We start from the raw sequence: 18444 nt of genomic DNA on the forward strand, positions 1-18444 counted from the left end.
AGGTCTTTTGCATGTGATCCAGATAAAAAAAAAGAGCACAGATCATTAGTTGCAGGTGCTCAAGGGAACATAACAGCTGTCTGAGGTCAGGAATAAGGGAGTGTCAGAGTTTAAAGGAAAACAGCTTGCCAAGGCTTTCTTTGCCTTCCACATAGATCTGAACTGGAGCACATTCTCAAACCAGCTGGTGTGATGCAGAAGCCCAAGGTGCCTTCTTATAAGTCTCTAGGAGAAAAGATATCTCCAGCAGAGGAGTGCTGCTCCTGCCCTTTCCTATGCCACAGATGCTGCCTTTTTCGTGCAAAGGATTGAGCTTTGATGCAACATTTTGAGTACAGAGGAGATAAAACTAAACCAACCTGATAAAGGCAGGTTTTTTTGTCATATCCTGGCAAAGAGATACCTGTTGTGCTTTTACCGAGGTGCTGAGAGAGAAGTGGGTAGTAACAGGCATAGCACAAGAGAAGTGAATTGAAGTGAGGTGGAAACAGTTTATGGGAAGAAATCACCAAAACAAATGCACTCCCAAGGAGTGCTCAGAGAAAAGAAATAATTTGTTCACTGATTTGGTGCTGTGAAAGAATAAACGTTAGCCAATGAAAGGATGACCAAGAAGCTAGTCTCCAGGAGAGGGACAATCACTAAGAAAGGAAGAAAAGCTATGGCATAAGCAAGCAAATGAGGTTGACCAGAATGTCAACCAATGTTTATGTTTGTGTTTTGTAAAGCGCATGGCTGCCCAAGGGCTTCCCCACGCTGGTGAGTGCTGTCCTGAGTGCTATGATCATAAGTAAACTAATGGGGAAAAAGCTAAGTCTTTAGGTTTTTCCTAAAAGAGATTTCGTTTGGCAATGATCTGAGGTCGAGTGGGAGGCTGTTCCACAGCCTCGATACCAGATGGGCAAATTATCTGCCTCCCCATCTTGCCCTTTTAGCTCTGGTTGTCCTGAGGAGCTGCAGTTTGGAGGATCGTAGATGTCTGGTCGTAGTATACCTAGATATCAGTTGTCTGAGCTTTAGTGGGCCTTTTTTGATTATGGCCCTGTGGGCAATACAGAGGTATTTAAACTTGATTCTGGCTTCAATCTGCAGCCAGTGGAGCTGTTGAAATGATTCTTTTACTGATACGTGGCTTGGGACTTTAAATAAAAGCCTGGCTGACGCATTTTGCACCACCTGGAGTCTTTTTGTTACATATTTCCTCGAGCCCACATTAAGGCAGTTGCCATAGTCCAGGCAAGAGTCTATAAGGGACTGAATGACTTTTTTTTCTTTTAGATGATCTAGGATCAATTCAATACTATTCCGGATCATTTTGAGTAGCGAGAAGCAATTCCTGATAATTTCTTAGTTTGATAGTCCATTGTGAGCGTATTCTCCAGGCTGATTCCTAATGTTTTTATGACAGGTTTGGGGGCTGGTGCTTAGCCCATGTCATTAGGCCATTGAATTATTGGTTTGTGTATGGCAAGGCTTCCCAGTATCATAAGCTCCATTTTTCTCCGTTTAGCTTCAAGCAACTGTTTGACATCCAGTTTGCTACCTTTTCGAGACAGTGAATGAGCTGGTGGTTTCCTGAATTCGAGCCATTTGCCAGAGACACAACCAACTGGGTGTCATCTGCATAGGACACCACCGATATGTCAAACTCCTGCACTATATTGGTAAGCTGTCTCATGTAATTGTTGAATAGTGTAGGGCTGAGAGACGAGCCCTGTGGAACACCACAGGTAATTGGCAAACGATCTGAGAAAAAGTCCTTTTCCATCACTTGATAAGATCTGTTCTCTAAAAAACGAGGTGAGTCAATCCATGGCTCCACCCTGGATTCCTAATGCTTTTAAGATGGCTTAAGCCATGGTGTCAAAAGCCGCGCTAAGATCTAAGAGGAGGATAGTGGCTGACCCACGTTATCTAATACCACCTTCAGCTCCTCTGTAACAACCAGTAAAGCTGCCTCTTTGCTATGGGACATGCAGAAGCCCATCTAAGCAGGGTGAAGGATGACATTAGCCTCCAACAAATTGGCTAATGTGTGATTTATATGTTTCTCCAGGAGTTTGCCAAGAAATGGCAGTAGGGAAATAGGACGCAGATTGTTGAATATTGTTGGGTTGAGATTAGCTTTTTTTTGTAAGCGTCTGATGACCACGTGCTTCCAAGGTTTAGGAACCAGGGCTGTGTCAAGTGACAGTTTAAGCAATTCCTTTAAAGATGGCAGACTAGTATCCAGTGCTTTAGCTAGGATATGTGGAGGTGCTGGGTCAAAGGGAGAGTCAGATTTAGTCACTTTAATTGGGTTGAGCACATTCTCTTCCTCTAGTCTAGGGAATTGAGCTAGTGTGGGAAATCAGGATAGTTCTCTAACCTTAGTTCCTTTATCTGGAATGACTTCCCTATTACTCGGGAATTGATCATATATGTCTGTCACTTTTCTGTGAAAGAAAGATGCAATGTCATTGCATCTTTCTTTTTTGTAGTGTGAAAGGAGATATTAGTTTTAGGGGTGTTGGTCAGGGTTTTGACCACTCTGAATAATTCCTTTGGCGAGTCTGCCACCTGGGAGATTTTATCCTCATAGTATTTAGCTTCCACACTCTTCATTTTGTTATGATAGGAGCTAATTGTGGATTTATATTGAGATTTAAGGGCAGGGTATACTCTTTTCTCCATAGTCTTTCTAGCTTTTTACATCGTTTTTTCAGTAATAAGAGATGGTCGTTGTACCATGGATCCTTTTTGGTATGTGTTTTTACTGTTGATTGTTTCCTTGGGGATACACACATCTAACTACTGGATAATCCGGTTCTCCCATTGTTGATAGTCCTCTTCTAGTTTGCCAGTAAAATTGGGGATTTTGTCCCTCAAGACTGTTTGCCAGATTTCAGGGACCAGCTTGGACCAGCTTCTATTCACCATGGTGTGGGCTCTAACCTTGGTCTGCTTGGCAGGTTTAGGTAAGCTGAAGGTGAGAAGAAAATCGTCTGACCAGAGGACTGGGTTTGCTTTAGGTATCGTGATCTGGGGGTCATTGGAGAAGATAAGGTCCAACATGTGCCCTTTCTCACGTGTAGGTGTTGACACATGTTTGGTTAATTGTAGTGCTTCACGGTCGCCCTGCAGCCTTCTTATAGTGGGGGTGTCTTGTGTGTCGAAATGAAGGTTGAAGTCCCCTAATATTGTCATGTGGTATTTTTCTATCGCAAGACTAGTTAGTGAGTCAGGTAAGGCCTTCATAAATATGCTATTCGAACCTGGAGGCCTATAAACGAGCACCCTATTCTTGTAGGGAATGGCTTAGGACTTATAAACAGTTTGACCGGGGACCTCTCATTGCAGTGCCCTACTTATGCTGGCTGTGGCAGGGCCAGCTCTATTGATTTTATGCTAATATATAGACAATTCACTAGGCTTGTTCAGGATTTTATTCTGGAACCTCAGTGATCATAACCCCCTCACTGTTTCCCTCAACCTAAAGATTCAGGTGGGGGAGGGTGATGATCGCCCGATTCATTACCATCAGAATAAATACGTTTTTGTTTTTTTTAAATTGCTTTTTATTGGCATTTTCATCATAAAGACGACAGAGAAGAAACAACAAGCATTGTAGTGCTGTATTGTGATGATTGATCCGACACGGCAAGGTTACACTCACTTCTATCAAACCTGGGGTTCTCAAAGCGTCATCTTCAATATGTAACACCAGTAGGCACAAATAAACGATAGGACATTGAAGCACCTCCATTCCGCACCAGCTCTATACAATACAATCTAGGAGTGGTCTCATAGGGAACATAGAGCATGCTATCAATACAATAAACATCTACATTTCTAGAATTTAACCAAGTTACGTATGGTTCCCACATATCCCTTGGTCGGGATCTAGTAGGTTGGAGCTCCCAGTAGGTGGAGAGCTGTGAGCTGCAATAGGTGACTTGTGTGATCCAGTCTTTAGCTAACGGGGGTCGCGTTGCAACCCAGTGCAGAGCTATCTGCCTTTTGGCCATCAGTAGGAGCAGTGAGGGCAGCTTGCGCAATTTAGGGAGCACTGTCTATGGGCCTGCAGCTCCAGGCCAGGTGTTTAAAGGTGGAAAAGGGGGAGCCGCATCTCCAGCAGCAATCATCTTCATGCAGTCCCATTTTGAATAAGTGTATGGGAGTGCGATACAGACGATGTAAGAATTTAAAATGTATGAGCTGGAGGCCATAGTTAGACGACAGGCGCTCTAGCTGCTGGCAGCTCAGCTTCCATTGTGCGTCCGTGAGGGGGACACCCAATTCCACATGCCAAGCCGCACGGGAGGTGGGGACGATTATTGGGGAGGCTTTTTGAGTGTGTTTGTAAATGGGTGATATGAGTTTTCGTCCCGACGTCACCGCCAACAGGTTTTCAAGCGCCGGCAAGGGGGGCGGAGGTGCTGGAAATGTGGGAAGTTTACTTCAACAGGACGCGCGGAGCTTGTAGTACAGCAGCATATCTAGTGCTGATGGCTCCGCGGGGGAGCACATTTGTTGAAGTGTGAAGAAAGTGTCGTTAGGGTAAAGATCTCTGCCTAGTGCTAGGTTATACCTGTTTGCGCGGTCTTGAGCTTTCCATTCCATTAAGGGGGGAAACATGGGGTTGTTGATAAGTGGGATGGATGGTGCGTATAATATCTGTAAGTGTGCTCTTTTGCGGATACCTTCCCAGGCCCATCGCATGACTTGAAAAAGCACTGTAGAGATTGGTAGGGGAGCTGTGCGATCTATTTCTATGGCTACATGTGGCTGGTAAGGTGTGGGATGTGCCCAGAAATGCAGGAATTGCGCCTGTGCGCTGTAAGCATACAATGCGAAATCCGGGGCCATCCCGCCCTGTTCCTGCGGTAATGTCAAAATTTCCCAGGCTATGCATGGTTGGCCACCTGTCCATACCAATTCGATCATGAGTGACCATAATCTTCTAAAAAAGTGCAATGGAAGTGGGAGCGGCAAATTCACGAAAAGGTACAGTAGTTTGGGCAGTTTGATCATTTTAGCTACCGCTATGCAGCCCGCCAGTGATAGGGGAAGTGTTTTCCATCGCTTGACCCTATCTTCAATCCACGCCACCACTTTCCCATAGTTAGCCGTCCAAATCTCCTGTAAGTCAGTAGTTAGCCACACTCCTAAGTATCGGACGGGTTCTGAAGCCCGTGTCACCGAATAGTCAGTATTGAATTTCTGTGTGCCAGACGTGAGAGGGAGAATCACTGATTTATTCCAATTGATGTGTACTCCTGAGAGTCCACCAAAGAGGACCACCTCCCTGATCATGGGGGCCAGGTTGTCTTTGGGGTGTACCATGAACAGCGTGATGTCGTCCGTATACATGGACACAGTCAGGGCCCTGGTAGTGAAACCAATTCCCCTGTTGGCATGATGTTGGCACAAGTGCGCAACTAGGGGTTCAGTCATGATCGCAAATAGTAGGGGTGACAGAGGGCACCCCTGCCTAGTGCCACGAGTTATGGCTATCGGCTCCGATATGAGCTCATTTATCCTTAAGCGCGCTGTGGGCTGTGTATAAAGGAGTTGGATCTGCTTTATAAAGATTGGGCTTAATCCTATCCTGTGGAGCAGCGGAAAGAGGAATCCCCATTCCAATGAGTCAAATGCCTTCGAGGCATCCAGGAGCGCAGCGGCAGCAGGTAAGTTTGGCGCTAGGTAGTGCAGCAACCCAAACAAGGTTCTGATGTTATGTGAAGTGGCCCTGCCCGGCACAAAGCCAGATTGGACCGACAGGACTATCATTGGGAGCAGCGGTTGAAGTCTAGTAGCCAAGAGTTTCGCAAAGATATTGGCGTCCAGATTAATAAGTGAAAGAGGATGGTAAGATTCACTACGCTGGAGGGCCTTATTGGGTTTGAGGAGGACGATAATAATCGCCTCTCTCATTGACGCGGGGAGGATACCGCTCTGCAGCGCCTCCTGGTACACCTCCAGTAGGCTAGGGGCAAGCCCCTCAGCATATTCTTTATAGAATTGTGCGGTGAGACCGTCTGTCCCCGGTGCCCTGTCTGCTCTCGTGCCGCCGATTACTCACCGTACATCTTCAACCGTGAAAGGTATATCAAGATATTCCCGGTGCAGATTGTTGAACCATACCAGCGCTATGGAGTCAAAGTATTCCTCTAATGCCGAAGTCGTGGGTGTGGCCTGGGAGCTTTATAATAGTGAGTAAAAGTCCCGCATGGTATTTAAAATGTAAGGTGGGGAGTGTATTATGCCACTAGTTGCGGTTGTGAGTGCCGTAATGAAGGTACCCCCCCCCCCCGTGGTGGCCTCAGTAGGTTCGCAAGTGTCCTACCAGGTCTATCACCTTCGCCATATTTCCTTGCAGTTGCATATTTGTGTAGGAACTTCACCTCTCTGTCTGCCTCCTCCTGATAAGCTGTCAATTTTAGGGTGAATCGACCCCAATAGTCCCGCCGATGGTGTTGCATAATACTGTTGTTCGAGCGTTTGCAGTCCGATTCTAGGCATTTAAGACTGTTCCTAATGTCCGTGAGCACCCTATTTTGCCCCAATGCAGTGTCCACGAACAACCACCTTGAAGGCCTCCCACAGAGTTCCGACCGACTCCACGGATCCCATGTTTTTATCAAAGTATTCTTTGATGTGTGTGTGCAGTTCCTCTTTGAATGCGGAGTCAAGCAAAGCATTAGGGGGCAGACGCCACGTGAAGGGCTGTCGATATGGCTGGGGTCTCTGTAGGGTCAGAGTGACCGGAGAGTGGTCGGAAAGCGTGCGGGCGTGATGGGAAGCGTCCGACACCCAGGAGTGCAAGTCAGGGGAAGTGAGCCAAAAGTCCAGTCGTGACCAGGCATTATGGTGATATGTAATACAAGTTCCCTCACGTGCTTGGGGGTGGAGGCTCCTCCAGGTGTCTACCAGTCTGTAGTCATCTATTAGTTGTTGTAGAACCGCCGCTGCTTGTGGGTGGTGTGTGCGTCAGGTTCCTACACTATCATCTCCGAGGGACAGTACCGTGTTAAAGTCCCCCCCCAAAAGCAATGTCGCATCCCCCATGGATTGTATGGCATGCCACAACTTCTGGAAGAAGGAGGGATCATCTATGTTTGGCCCGTATATTATTCACTGAAGAAGTCAGGCAGATGGATTCACTGATCCTGGGAAATGCTCGTGTTGCTCATTTTAGTGGCAACTTTAACCCCCAGCATAAAAAGGTAGAGGGATTTGCCCTCAGATCTAATTGCAGACACCCAACTAAGTCAATCTATCACAGTAACTGAGGTTGAGGAGGTGTTAGCTCAGGGGACTTGAATAAAAGCTCCAGGTCCAGATGGAGTGCCACCTCTTTTTAAAAACATCTGAATTTGTGGGCACCATTGCTGAATGTTCTTAAGGCAGTAATTATTGGTCTAATGCACGCATCTTGGAAGGAGGCACTAGTGGTCCCCGTTTTAAAAAAAAGGATAATAGAAGTGATCCGGCTTGTTATAGGCCAATTTTCCTTATAGATGCCACAGCAAAGGTATTAGGCAGAGTACTCCTTGCCCATTTAGAGACCTGGGCAACCGCCACATGAGTGATACCTAAAACACAATATGGCTTTAGAAGGGGGCTAGGTACGACTGAGCAATGCCTTAATCTGTACTTAATTATTAACGAATAAGTGAAGGCCAGGAAGGGCTCGATCCACATGGCCTTCATGGATTCATCTAGTGCCTTTAACACTGTTAACCCGGAGAAATTGTGGGATAATTTGGGAAGTATGGGTGTGGAAGAAGGACTGGTATCACTCATCCACCTGTTACATTTTGATATTACAGTTACCATAAGACGTGGCACTCAAGGGGAAAAAACTGATCCGATAGCTTCAACAGAGGGTGTTGTCATTTTAGCACCTTTTCTGTTTTTAATATACACACATGGTTTGGAGGCTTTTTTATTAAACGGGAAGCTGGAAGTGCCTAAAATTAGCAGCAAATTTGTTCCTTTATTGTCTTATGCTGATGACACCGTGTTAATGGCCACAACAGCTAATAGTCTTCCGAAATCCCTTGATGCTTTTACCAATTTTATGTCTTCACTTGACTTAAAAGTACATTTTCTTAAATCTTACATCATGGTATGTGGTCCAAAGAGCACAAAAACTAAGAATTTCATTGTACGGGGATATAAGTGAGCATGAGTGAGTGTGCGTCTAAGTTTGTTATGCTTGTGAGTATGCCACTGGCCCTGGCACACTGGAGGTAATTCATGATTTACAGAGTCACCCATGGCAAAATTCTGGAACATTAGATGTAATTCTTGGAATTAGTGTAACCTCTGGCAAAATGCAGGTGAAGGCATTCTAGAGATAAATCTTGACATAAGAAACACCCTGGCAAAATTATAGCTCTAACATACTGGAGATAATTCTTGATATTAGGGAGGCTAACTATGGCAATTCGGGAAAGTAGGCAACCATGACAAAATGCTGGCTAGCCCTAACATATTAAAGGAAATTTTTGTCATATGGGTCATTCAATATTTATTGATTGGCCTTTAGGAGTGTATTGTCTTGAGTTAGTTTCTACGTGTGCATTAAACACACTGCTTGACCCCATCGTTTCGAAATGTTCTTGGGAAAGAATACCTCTTCCTATGAGCCCTCTAGAAGAAGTTGTGCTTTTTCGCTTCAGTTGCTAAAATTCAGAGAAAGTGTTACACCCCACCACTTCCAAAGATCCACAGCTACCAATGGGATTTCCCTTTCCACACCCACATCATCTTCAAACCTGCTATCTCATATATAAGACTATCAAAAATGGCATCCCTACATCTCTGGCTAGGAATATAACCGCCTCTGGCACACAGCTTCACACGAGAAGCCAGGACAGCAAGAGGCTGTAAACTGAGAAATGCAAGAAAAAACAGAAGGCATGCCTCACTGTAAATTATCCTACTGAGGACATGCACTCCTCTGTTCCTTACTATGCTACCTTTCAGGTAGGTTTGCACCCTACAGATATATTTACGTACATACATACAAGGTTGAAAATATATTAAAGGGGGCAGTGAACAACAGCGCTTCCTTAGTGATGTTGAAAATTACATTTATAAAGCACCAATACGCATAAGGGCCTGTTCATAATGGTAAAGACATAAGTATACATCCAAATTTACCCTTTGACACCTGGTAGGCACTCACAAATGGAGATTCAACCACAGGGCCCCCATGATGCACTAAAATATTTCCCTGGTACAACCTAAATGAACATTAGAAACCTGGTAGTAGAACTTAAAAAATTAGCCCTTCGTTACCCCCTGGTAGGCCAAACTGTGACTGTAATTGGCATCATGAAGTAGCTTTCGGGAGATTAAACATTTAACATAATGTTGTACTATCAGGTTAAATACATACTCTGACTTACTTGATAAGGCCTCTATACTGTATGCTAAAACTGGTATAATTTTTGTAAATTTCTTGAGAAATGATCCAAAAGTTAAACATGGTAAACTTCACTAAAGGGTTCTCGGGCATGAATTAATGTTGCTGCTTTAGATCTTGTAGAAGATAGTTGGTGTGTAAAGCCCCCATACTCATTAAAAAAAAAAACATAACAATAGTCGGGTGACCTTGCATCACTTTGAGATAGTTTTAGGATGTCTATTATGGCCTGCATTTGTTTGGACAGGTCTCCCACATGGTCAGTTGACTCTTTATTTACTCCTAAGCCTGAGATCATATTATGAAGGACAATCTCCTCAAAATATACATGATCCCCATTTATATTGTTGGTCAATTGCTCCAGCACTAGAATAGTCCAAAGCCTGTAATGTCATTGTGTCAACAGGGGTTCTTCATCTTTCATCCGTAGGAACACAGTGGCAAGTTTTACTGTTCCCAAACATTGTCACTTCAGGTGCCAGTCAGACCTGACTATCTTCCTGTATCCAGCAACAGAGCTCTGGGTTCTAAACAGATGGGGTATCTTACCATTTCTTTCAAATCCTTCAACATCTTTACCCTGAAAGGTGAAATTCTGTTGCATTCTCATCTTATATTCAGGATGTTTCCGTTCCTACCACATCTCCTCCAACATTCCTATCTAGAAGTGGGGTACATATGATGCAATTTCACAGGCATATAGTGGCATTTAAAAAAGGTCTTATTATGGATCGCCTTATTTTCACACAGAACAAACTTCCATGTATGCCTGATCTCAGAGTTTCCCACCGCTTCATCATAATCTTTTTGTTTAAAGCTTTGTCTCAAGAAGACATATATGACCACTTAGCAGCAGATTCGTCACCATTGTATAGATTCTAGAGACATAGGCCCTTAGAAACTAGAAACCTTGGTTAAATTGCAGTGGAGTGCATGGGGTTCACGAGTTTGCGAGACCATACCACATTGTTAATGAGTCCCATAGAGGTATTTTAAACATAGGTTTATCTGTTAGAACTAATCGTAACCATAACTTTACTTTAATTGTCGTTAATTTCTAGAGTTTTTGATGATATACTACATCCAGCTTCCATAAACACATGGCTTTGTTTGGCCGGGAGCAGCACGGTTTGACCAATCTACCAACCCACCACAGGCAGCGAACCCTAACAGGCTATTCATTCGGCTAATCAACTGAACCCTGCCACCGCCTGGATAATTTCATGGGCGACAAGTTGCGCTCTGCGAACCTACTGATTCATTGATTGATTGATCCCTGCTACACATGGTCTTCAGTGCATTTTTGCCACCTGGCCTGGCGTATGGATAGGCTGTGCAGCCAATCCACTGCAGTTGGCCAACACTGCTGCACAGCAGGGATTGGCCACAAGGCCTGGATTCTTGCAAGGGCTTGTGCATAACCTCTGACAGACAGCCAAGCCTGGGCTGGCCCCCTTTTAAAAAAAAAAAGAAAATTACATCTATTTTCCTCATTATTATTATTAGTTATGTATTTTTATAATGAATTTTTACTTATTTTTTGCAGAGTTTAGAAATCCTAATCATTGTGCAGGTATAGGGCAACTGGGGGGAAGGGGAGCAAGGATTCAAGGGCTGTTACTCGTGGTCTGTGGTTTGCATATCTATGTCTTCAGCAGTTTCAGAACATTGGCCTAGGGTCCACAAGCCTTGCAGCAAAATGTCCTTTTAAAAAATATTTTTAAACAAATAAGGTTATCCCTTTGGGACCCTCCATATGAGCCATTGGTTTAAGGTTTGCTCTCCCTGTACTGTCTTGGCTTCTCTAATTTTTTTTTATTCACAAGATGTGGGCACCGAGTCTTGCATAGTAATGGCAGAACATTTTCTGGAGTGCCCAGCCAATCACAGCCTTTGGGTCTCCATGCGCTATTCTTGGACCGCAGAGCTAAAATGGATGGCAGGAGTAAAAATGTACCTTGTCTAGTGGCAGGCTTTTATTTTTTACAATTTAGGTTTGCAACAGTCCGCAAACCTGGGTTCAAAGACTGTCCATGGACTAATTGTCCAGACATCTCTAATTGTTAATCCTTTCAGGCCCACCCAAAACATGTCAGTAATGCTATTTACTCAAAAAGTACTGAGCGATTTACTCAATGCCAAGAAAAGGCAATTCACAGAGTAAAGTTCTTGTTTCTTCAGAGTTTGGTGTAATTCCATTCACTGCTTTTTTCTGTGGCGGAGAACAAGATTTCAACAAGAGTGGTTTTTTGAATACTCCCTTGTTGCTTCCCCTCAACCTCTCAATTGACCTCCATGAACTTTTCCGTGCCTACAGAAGGACCACCTTCCTAAATGTCTACCAAATTTTAAGTTAATTTGTCACATGAGGCCAAAGTTATTTGCAAATTAACACTTTTTGCCCCTTTTAATTGAATCCCTAATTAATCTGCACACATCTAAAAAAACTAAGAGTAAGATAAACAATGTAAGCATGTGCCATAATTGATGCAAAATCAGGAAACAGTGCTAAAGTTATAGGTAACCTACTTAAATGACAAAATAGCTCCAACATTTAACCCTTTCAAGACAACCCAATATTTTTTTGCAACGTTAATGTCTTGAAAACTACCAAACAAATTTACACCAAATCCATTTAAGTCACATCCCTTAGTAATGTTCCATTTGCATGCAAAGTTTGGTGTATATCTGATCAGCACTTTTTATGTAGCGGACAGCAAAGATTCCTATGTCACCTAAAAAGTAAAAGCACAACCTTTTTGATCTCCACCCCCTTACTCTCAATTCCCCCTTGACTAACTAAAATGAAACTTGGCATGCTGAACTAAAACCACACAATTTTCTGGAGGAAATGAAACACACATCGGCAATGCCAATATGCATGGGGCTTGCTATTTGACTAAAATATTTGTAAAAATCCTGATGCAGTGAAAAAACAAATAAAAAATATATGATACCTCTCTGGGATAAAGAATTCTCAATATGTCAGTATTTTTGTAACCAGTAAATAATTATATACACCTACCTATGTAGCATTATATCAGTTCATAAAAAATAGAGGGGCAATATTTATGACTTGGTTTTTATTGCGTTTGCACCACGCAACGTGTACATGCGCAAACATTAAGTGAGATTTCTGAAGCCATGCAAGGATACTTTTCTGGGCCTGAGTGGCTCCATCAATCTGGTGTAAAGCAACGCAGTGCAAATTGCTGCATTGCCTTACTCTGCGCTAAGGAGGAGTTCCATGGTTTTTGACTCCTTCTTTGATTTTCCAGAATTGGTAAAGCTGAGAATGCACCATAAAGATACGCCTTCCCAGGAGAGGGTAACGAGGAGAAATATCTTTATTTCTCCTCATTACTTCCTCTTTCTAAGTGTCCTGCATTCTGCAGCACACTTAGAAAGAGGAATATTCCTCTCAGGGTACCCCTTCCTGCACAAAGACAATCCCGCAGGTAACACGGGCACCCTTATACCATGGTGCACAGGTGCCTGCATTGGCGCTAGGCTGCCAAAAGGGCGCCAGCGCAGGGAAAAAGGCAGGAATGTGTTGTAATGACTTAAATATAGGGCATTCCTGTCCTTTCCTTGTCACGCAATGCAGCGCAGCAAGGTGACTTGCTGTGCTGCACTGCGTGACAATTTCGTAAATCTATCCCAGAATCTGATTGAGTCGCAATTCGACCTAACTAATTATTATTGATTAGGTAGCTTGAAAAAGTGTGACTCAATACGATGGGCGACAGCCACAAAGACAGTACACCACTATGCCTGCGATTTATGTACAATAAAGTACACTTTTTTTAATGCAGCCAATGGGGATGCTTAAAAAGGTTTTCTTTTTTTAAAAAAATTCTTAGCAGTTGGCAGTCGTCCACAGGACCACTGCCTGCTCTTCAAACTTTTTCTTTTACATGCACAAATGGGATCCCTTCTCTTTTACAAAAGGGCTACCACTTCTTTTGAGATGTGGGTACATTTTCAATGTCTTCTGACCGGATTTTGATCACAAAACATTGACAAACAAGGTACCGATTTGCTATTTGGAAGGGATTCCTACTACACTTCCCTTCCAGATACAGAATCCTATGAAGGGTTGGGGTAGGGCCTAGTCAGAGGACCCACCATGCTGAGCACGGTCCAAGGCCATGTGCTGCGGGGGGGGGGGATCAGACACTCATGTAGGTTGGGGTGCAGGTCCTGTGCCTCATCCACCATTGTGCTCAGCTGTAGATGTGCAGCGGGGTTTGAAGACAATTGGAGGGTGGAGCATAGCGCCCATCTGGAAGTAGCACCCTGCACCCCATCTCTGCTGCACACAGCAAAAGGCCATGTGCATTGTGAGTTGTCTGCCCAGGGAGTGTGAGGCAGAAAGAAAGAGAAACAAGATACAAATGTACACATTTGTTTTTATGGTAGTAACAAATATAAACAAATGAAGGGAAATCAAAATTTTTATATTTGTACTACCAAACCAAACCTTTCTATCTGTTCCACCTCTTTCGCTCCATTGGCCCAAAGGTTTAGTAAAAAGGAGAGACATCTATGAAAACAATGTGACTAGGTCAAAAAAACACAAAGTAACTTTGAGGTGTGATATTTCTAATGTCATTTATAACGAATGTTTATCCTGAATGCATTACTTAGAACATATTTATATGAATTTGTATTATCTAGTCAACATTGTTACTCATGTACCTGAATTCAGAAGGATAAAAGACTGAGTTGATCTTGCCAGATTTTGAAACTTCAACCTACAGAGCACACACAAATCTCAAGAACTTGCTAAAATTAACTTGCTGAGCTATGGCGTCTTGAAAACAGCAATGATAGTTTGAATACATGGTGTATGGGTAAACATCTCTCAAACCAACACAGTGTTTAAGACTTATGGATACACCGGTGGAGAGAAGGCATGCAGAGCAGATGGTGACCTTTATTTATATAAAAAAGAAATGGCTTATCACTGGATTTGATTACAGTCATTTTCGAGTAAATAATGGTGCTAGGAATAAAGTACATAATATAATGTCATAGGAGGGTGATGAAGGAACATAAAATCTCTTTTTTCCCCACAGTTGTATGTTCTGCAAAATATTCCTGATATTCTCTCTCCTGGTGGTTCCCAATAAACTATTTGGGAAAGTATTATTTTCTCCGTTCCATAATTATCCTTTGTTTGACCGGCAGGACAGATTCGAGCAAGCATATGCTCAGTATCGCATCCAGAAAGGAGCATGGCCTAAACAAAAAATATATCCAGTACCAACCAAACACACGCAGATAAAGACAAAACCAAGTTGAATTTTTGTGGCTTCAAACTAGCGGGAAATGCTCGTCGTGATAATTTACGTAACGGAGAAAATTTTACTGGGCTACCAAATGACAGCAAGAATCGGACCATATAGTGGAACGAAGATTCAGTGTTAATATTTTGAGGAGGTGCATTTAGTCCAGCATTGCCTAAGATCTTTTCAGTGGCAAATAAGGAGAAAGAGCCATCATACGTCTCTGATTCAGATACCATAGGTCTAAATCTGCTAGTGGACAACACATTCTAGACACCCACGAGTAACCACTGTGACGGAGTCCTGAGGAAGGCCTAGTCGAAACGCTTTGTTTGCCAACAAACCGCCATTCTCTGTGTATTATGTCATTTGTGTTTTATGGTTTCTAAATATCAATTCTCCTTGGTTGAGTTTGAAATGAAATAGTCAAATTATGGATAACTGATTCGAATATATGAAAATCATGTTTCTTGTCATATATAACAAAGATTCCTTGAAATGTATCAATTGTTATATGAAGATAACACATGTGGTTGATAAATCAGTATTAATGTTGTAAATATATTTATATTTTTGTCTACAAAATATCTAACCCAAAAACATTTTTTTAATACTTCTAATGAAAAAATAAATCGGTCAAATTTATCTTTAGAATAACGTGTCCTTTTTCAGTCTAGAGTTTTTATGTCAACTAGATGTAAAATACACTGTGCCTGGTGTTTTCGCTTTCCCAAATAGTTTTTTCCCTGCCAGGGTATTCTTATCCTTAATCTAGGGGACCCGTTCGTTTTACGAAAAAAGGTTCCCAATAAACTTCCAGTAAATGAAAACAATCACTCATAAAACAACTTTTGCCAGGTTGCTGTTGAAATTTCTTCTATGTGTCTCTACCATTTGGAATACCTCTATGCTTCTAATTGCACCCAATCATGCCATAAAATATTGTTCTTCCTTCTGAATTCAACTAAATGTTCTTATCATTCAAACATTGTTTTCCCGCAGTAATCACAGTGATGAAGATGACCTACCTCCGGCCCTGGCAGCAGTAGCAGCTGAAGCCGCAGCAGAGGCAGCAGCAGCAGCGGCGGTGGCGGCAGCAGAAGCTGAAGCAGCATCACCGAGGTCACAAAGAAATGAAGTGCTGCATTCAACAGATAGGCAAAACCAGCCGTCCCCAAGCGAAAAGGTACAGCAAGGAGATGCGGAATGTAATTAAAGGTTAGATAGTGGGGTGAATGCTAAGGGCACATAATCAGTTGGCAGGCCATGCTGCACAGGTTCATGATTTTTACAGACGTGCCGTTTCTAGATTTTGGGGTTACCATTAATAAAGTCAAATATCAGACAGCAGGCATTAGGAAAGTCATTTGTTCTCACCTGAAATAAGCAAGTTCAGATTTATTGACTTTACAGATGTTTGTCTGCTTTAAAATCATTCAAAGTCTTAAAACTAAAATTCACCAGTGTAATCAGCCACGTGCACACATGAACAGGCAGAGGCGACCATCATGAAATGCTTTTTCTTTATGATACATAACCATTCTAAGATGGTCACTGGTGCATGAGCACCTCCTTGTAAAATCCAATAAAATAAAAAAAAATATGGAGTAGACATGGGAAGTGAGGAGGTTCGAGGGGGCGGGAAGTATTTCTAACCAGACATGGGTCTGAGTAAGAATGTGAAAAAAGGTTTCAAAATAGTTCCCTTGCGTCAGTAGTGGAAGGATACAACTCATCCAATTCAAACCATAGGAAAGAAGAAATAATCAAGGGGCAGGGCAAACAAAACTTAAGAAGGAAAGCCATAAGAAGTCGGAGTAAGCTGATGTAGATGAATAAACCATTCATCTACAAACTAAGTATATGTTAAAGTATGGCATAGGATGCCATTCGCGACAGAAGCAAAAACTGTCAGTAATCGGACTGCAACAAAAAGTGCCCTCTCAATGAACATCTAAAACATTTTACCTTATGTCAAGCAACTAAGGTCAGGATGTGTACTTAGTCCAAGTGCAAGATTTTCTTGCATTTGCTATTAGTTTTAACATAACTGCTTAAGTCAGTCAGTTGATTATTTGTTTATTTAGACCTTAGTCCTTTAAACAGCTCCAACAGGTATACAAAGTATAAATATAAAAATATATGATAACAAATGAAATATTACAATGCTAAAAACAATAAAACAGTTTCCCCCTATTGCACAATCCATACTAATAGCTATTTACAATATTCATTTTTCTAACGTCCACCCTAACAGATATGTATATCCCCGGTATGGCCGTTATAACAAGGTATGATAAAATCATCAAAGGAGCTAGTTAAAATGACAGGTTCTCCCTCACTCAGGAATCTAGTTCAATAACATTCACATAAATTCATCATTGTTCCCTATAAAGCCTCATTCAAGTTAATGCTTCCTTTTTTTTCCAAAACTGCTTAAGGTATGCAGTTTGTTTAACTAGTATAGAATTAATACGTTCAACCTTTCCTCCTTATGCAGCAGTATCTAGTTGGAATAGTCCTCAATAACTCACCAGAAAATAGTACGACTATGTATGTTGGGCTCTGCTGCAAAGTAATTCCTAGACCTTCATGGCCCGTAAAGGTGTCGATCACTGACACACATTCTTCCAATACAATGTCTACCATATGTATCTGGTGAGTTCTGGGAAATTCAGTGGTAATTTTGACAGATATTTTCATATAACAACACAGTGGGCACTTACATTTGCAAATTGGCTGTTGTTATTTTTAATTACTAGGTTGCTAGGTAATGAAAAAAGGGAAGAATGGAAGCTTTTGAATCATTCTTAATCAATGCGAAGTTCTCTGGGTTAAATTCCGCCTCGCTTGTATTGTTACAGACGGGACCAGACAAGTGCAGATATTTCTGACCTCGTCCCAGAAAAGCAGTATGGTCTGAGTTGTTTGGCGAGGTAGTTTTTACAAGGAAAACAAGCAACTCCAGATGAGCCTCTGCTTTACTGGTATTTATTGCTGCGGTGTATCCTGTGCCCTCATGGCATAAGGAGCAATATGAATTCCTGGTTTGAGGAGCCCAGTTTAGTGCAGGACATTTCTGAAAAGAACTCATCAAATTTTAATAGAACATCAGATCTCAGGGCTTTCTCAAATCCGTCACAATAATGCTTATTTTATCCGGCTTGAGCACACAGATCCCTAGACATTGTGGCTGAAAATTTTCAGACATAATTTCACTACTTTTGCTAAATTCCTTCCACACAAGTGTAAGGGTCTGCTTTCTTCAGGTTTCAGGAAGGCTACTTAAAAGTATATCAAAACTTGCTTGTTAAGTACTTTTTTTGCTTGCTCGTTGTGGAGATTCCCATATTTCATTTCACAGCATTTACTATTTATCTACATTAAGGATTGATTTTTTTTTTGTTATTTTTCACATTTTTGAGCATGTACTGTGTGCATGTGAATACAGAATTAAGGGCACGATTCACAAAAAATGGTAATGATTGAAGTGCATGTATTTTTCACTATTTAAGGCAGTCATAAGAAATCACAGGAGAACGGCTTGAAATCTATGCAGCTGGTACAATTTTGCATATACCTCCTCCTCTATATTTTGTTCTTGTGAGTTGATAGCACTGTACACAAACTGCAAATGTAACCATTGTGAAAATGCTGTCTCCATCCTCCACTGAAAATATGGCGGTGTTTTAGAGTTTGTTATAAACACAATTGTCCCTGACAGGGAGAATACAA

The 18444-nt window shown here is 42.1% G+C and overlaps 1 protein-coding gene across 1 annotated transcript in view; it reads left to right on the forward strand.

The window, feature by feature from the left end:
- Positions 1–18444, forward strand: part of LOC146822649 (band 4.1-like protein 4B) — a 1026350-nt gene that overhangs the window by 677941 nt on the left and 329965 nt on the right. Inside the window, exon 7 of the mRNA XM_085606258.1 lies at positions 15712–15895. Within this exon, the coding sequence (XP_085462384.1) occupies positions 15712–15895 (184 nt within the window). The remainder of the gene's footprint in view (positions 1–15711; positions 15896–18444) is intronic.

Source organism: Triturus cristatus, chromosome 5_2 (genome assembly GCF_964204655.1).
Source record: "Triturus cristatus chromosome 5_2, aTriCri1.1, whole genome shotgun sequence".
In the NCBI taxonomy this organism is placed as follows: domain Eukaryota; kingdom Metazoa; phylum Chordata; class Amphibia; order Caudata; family Salamandridae; genus Triturus; species Triturus cristatus.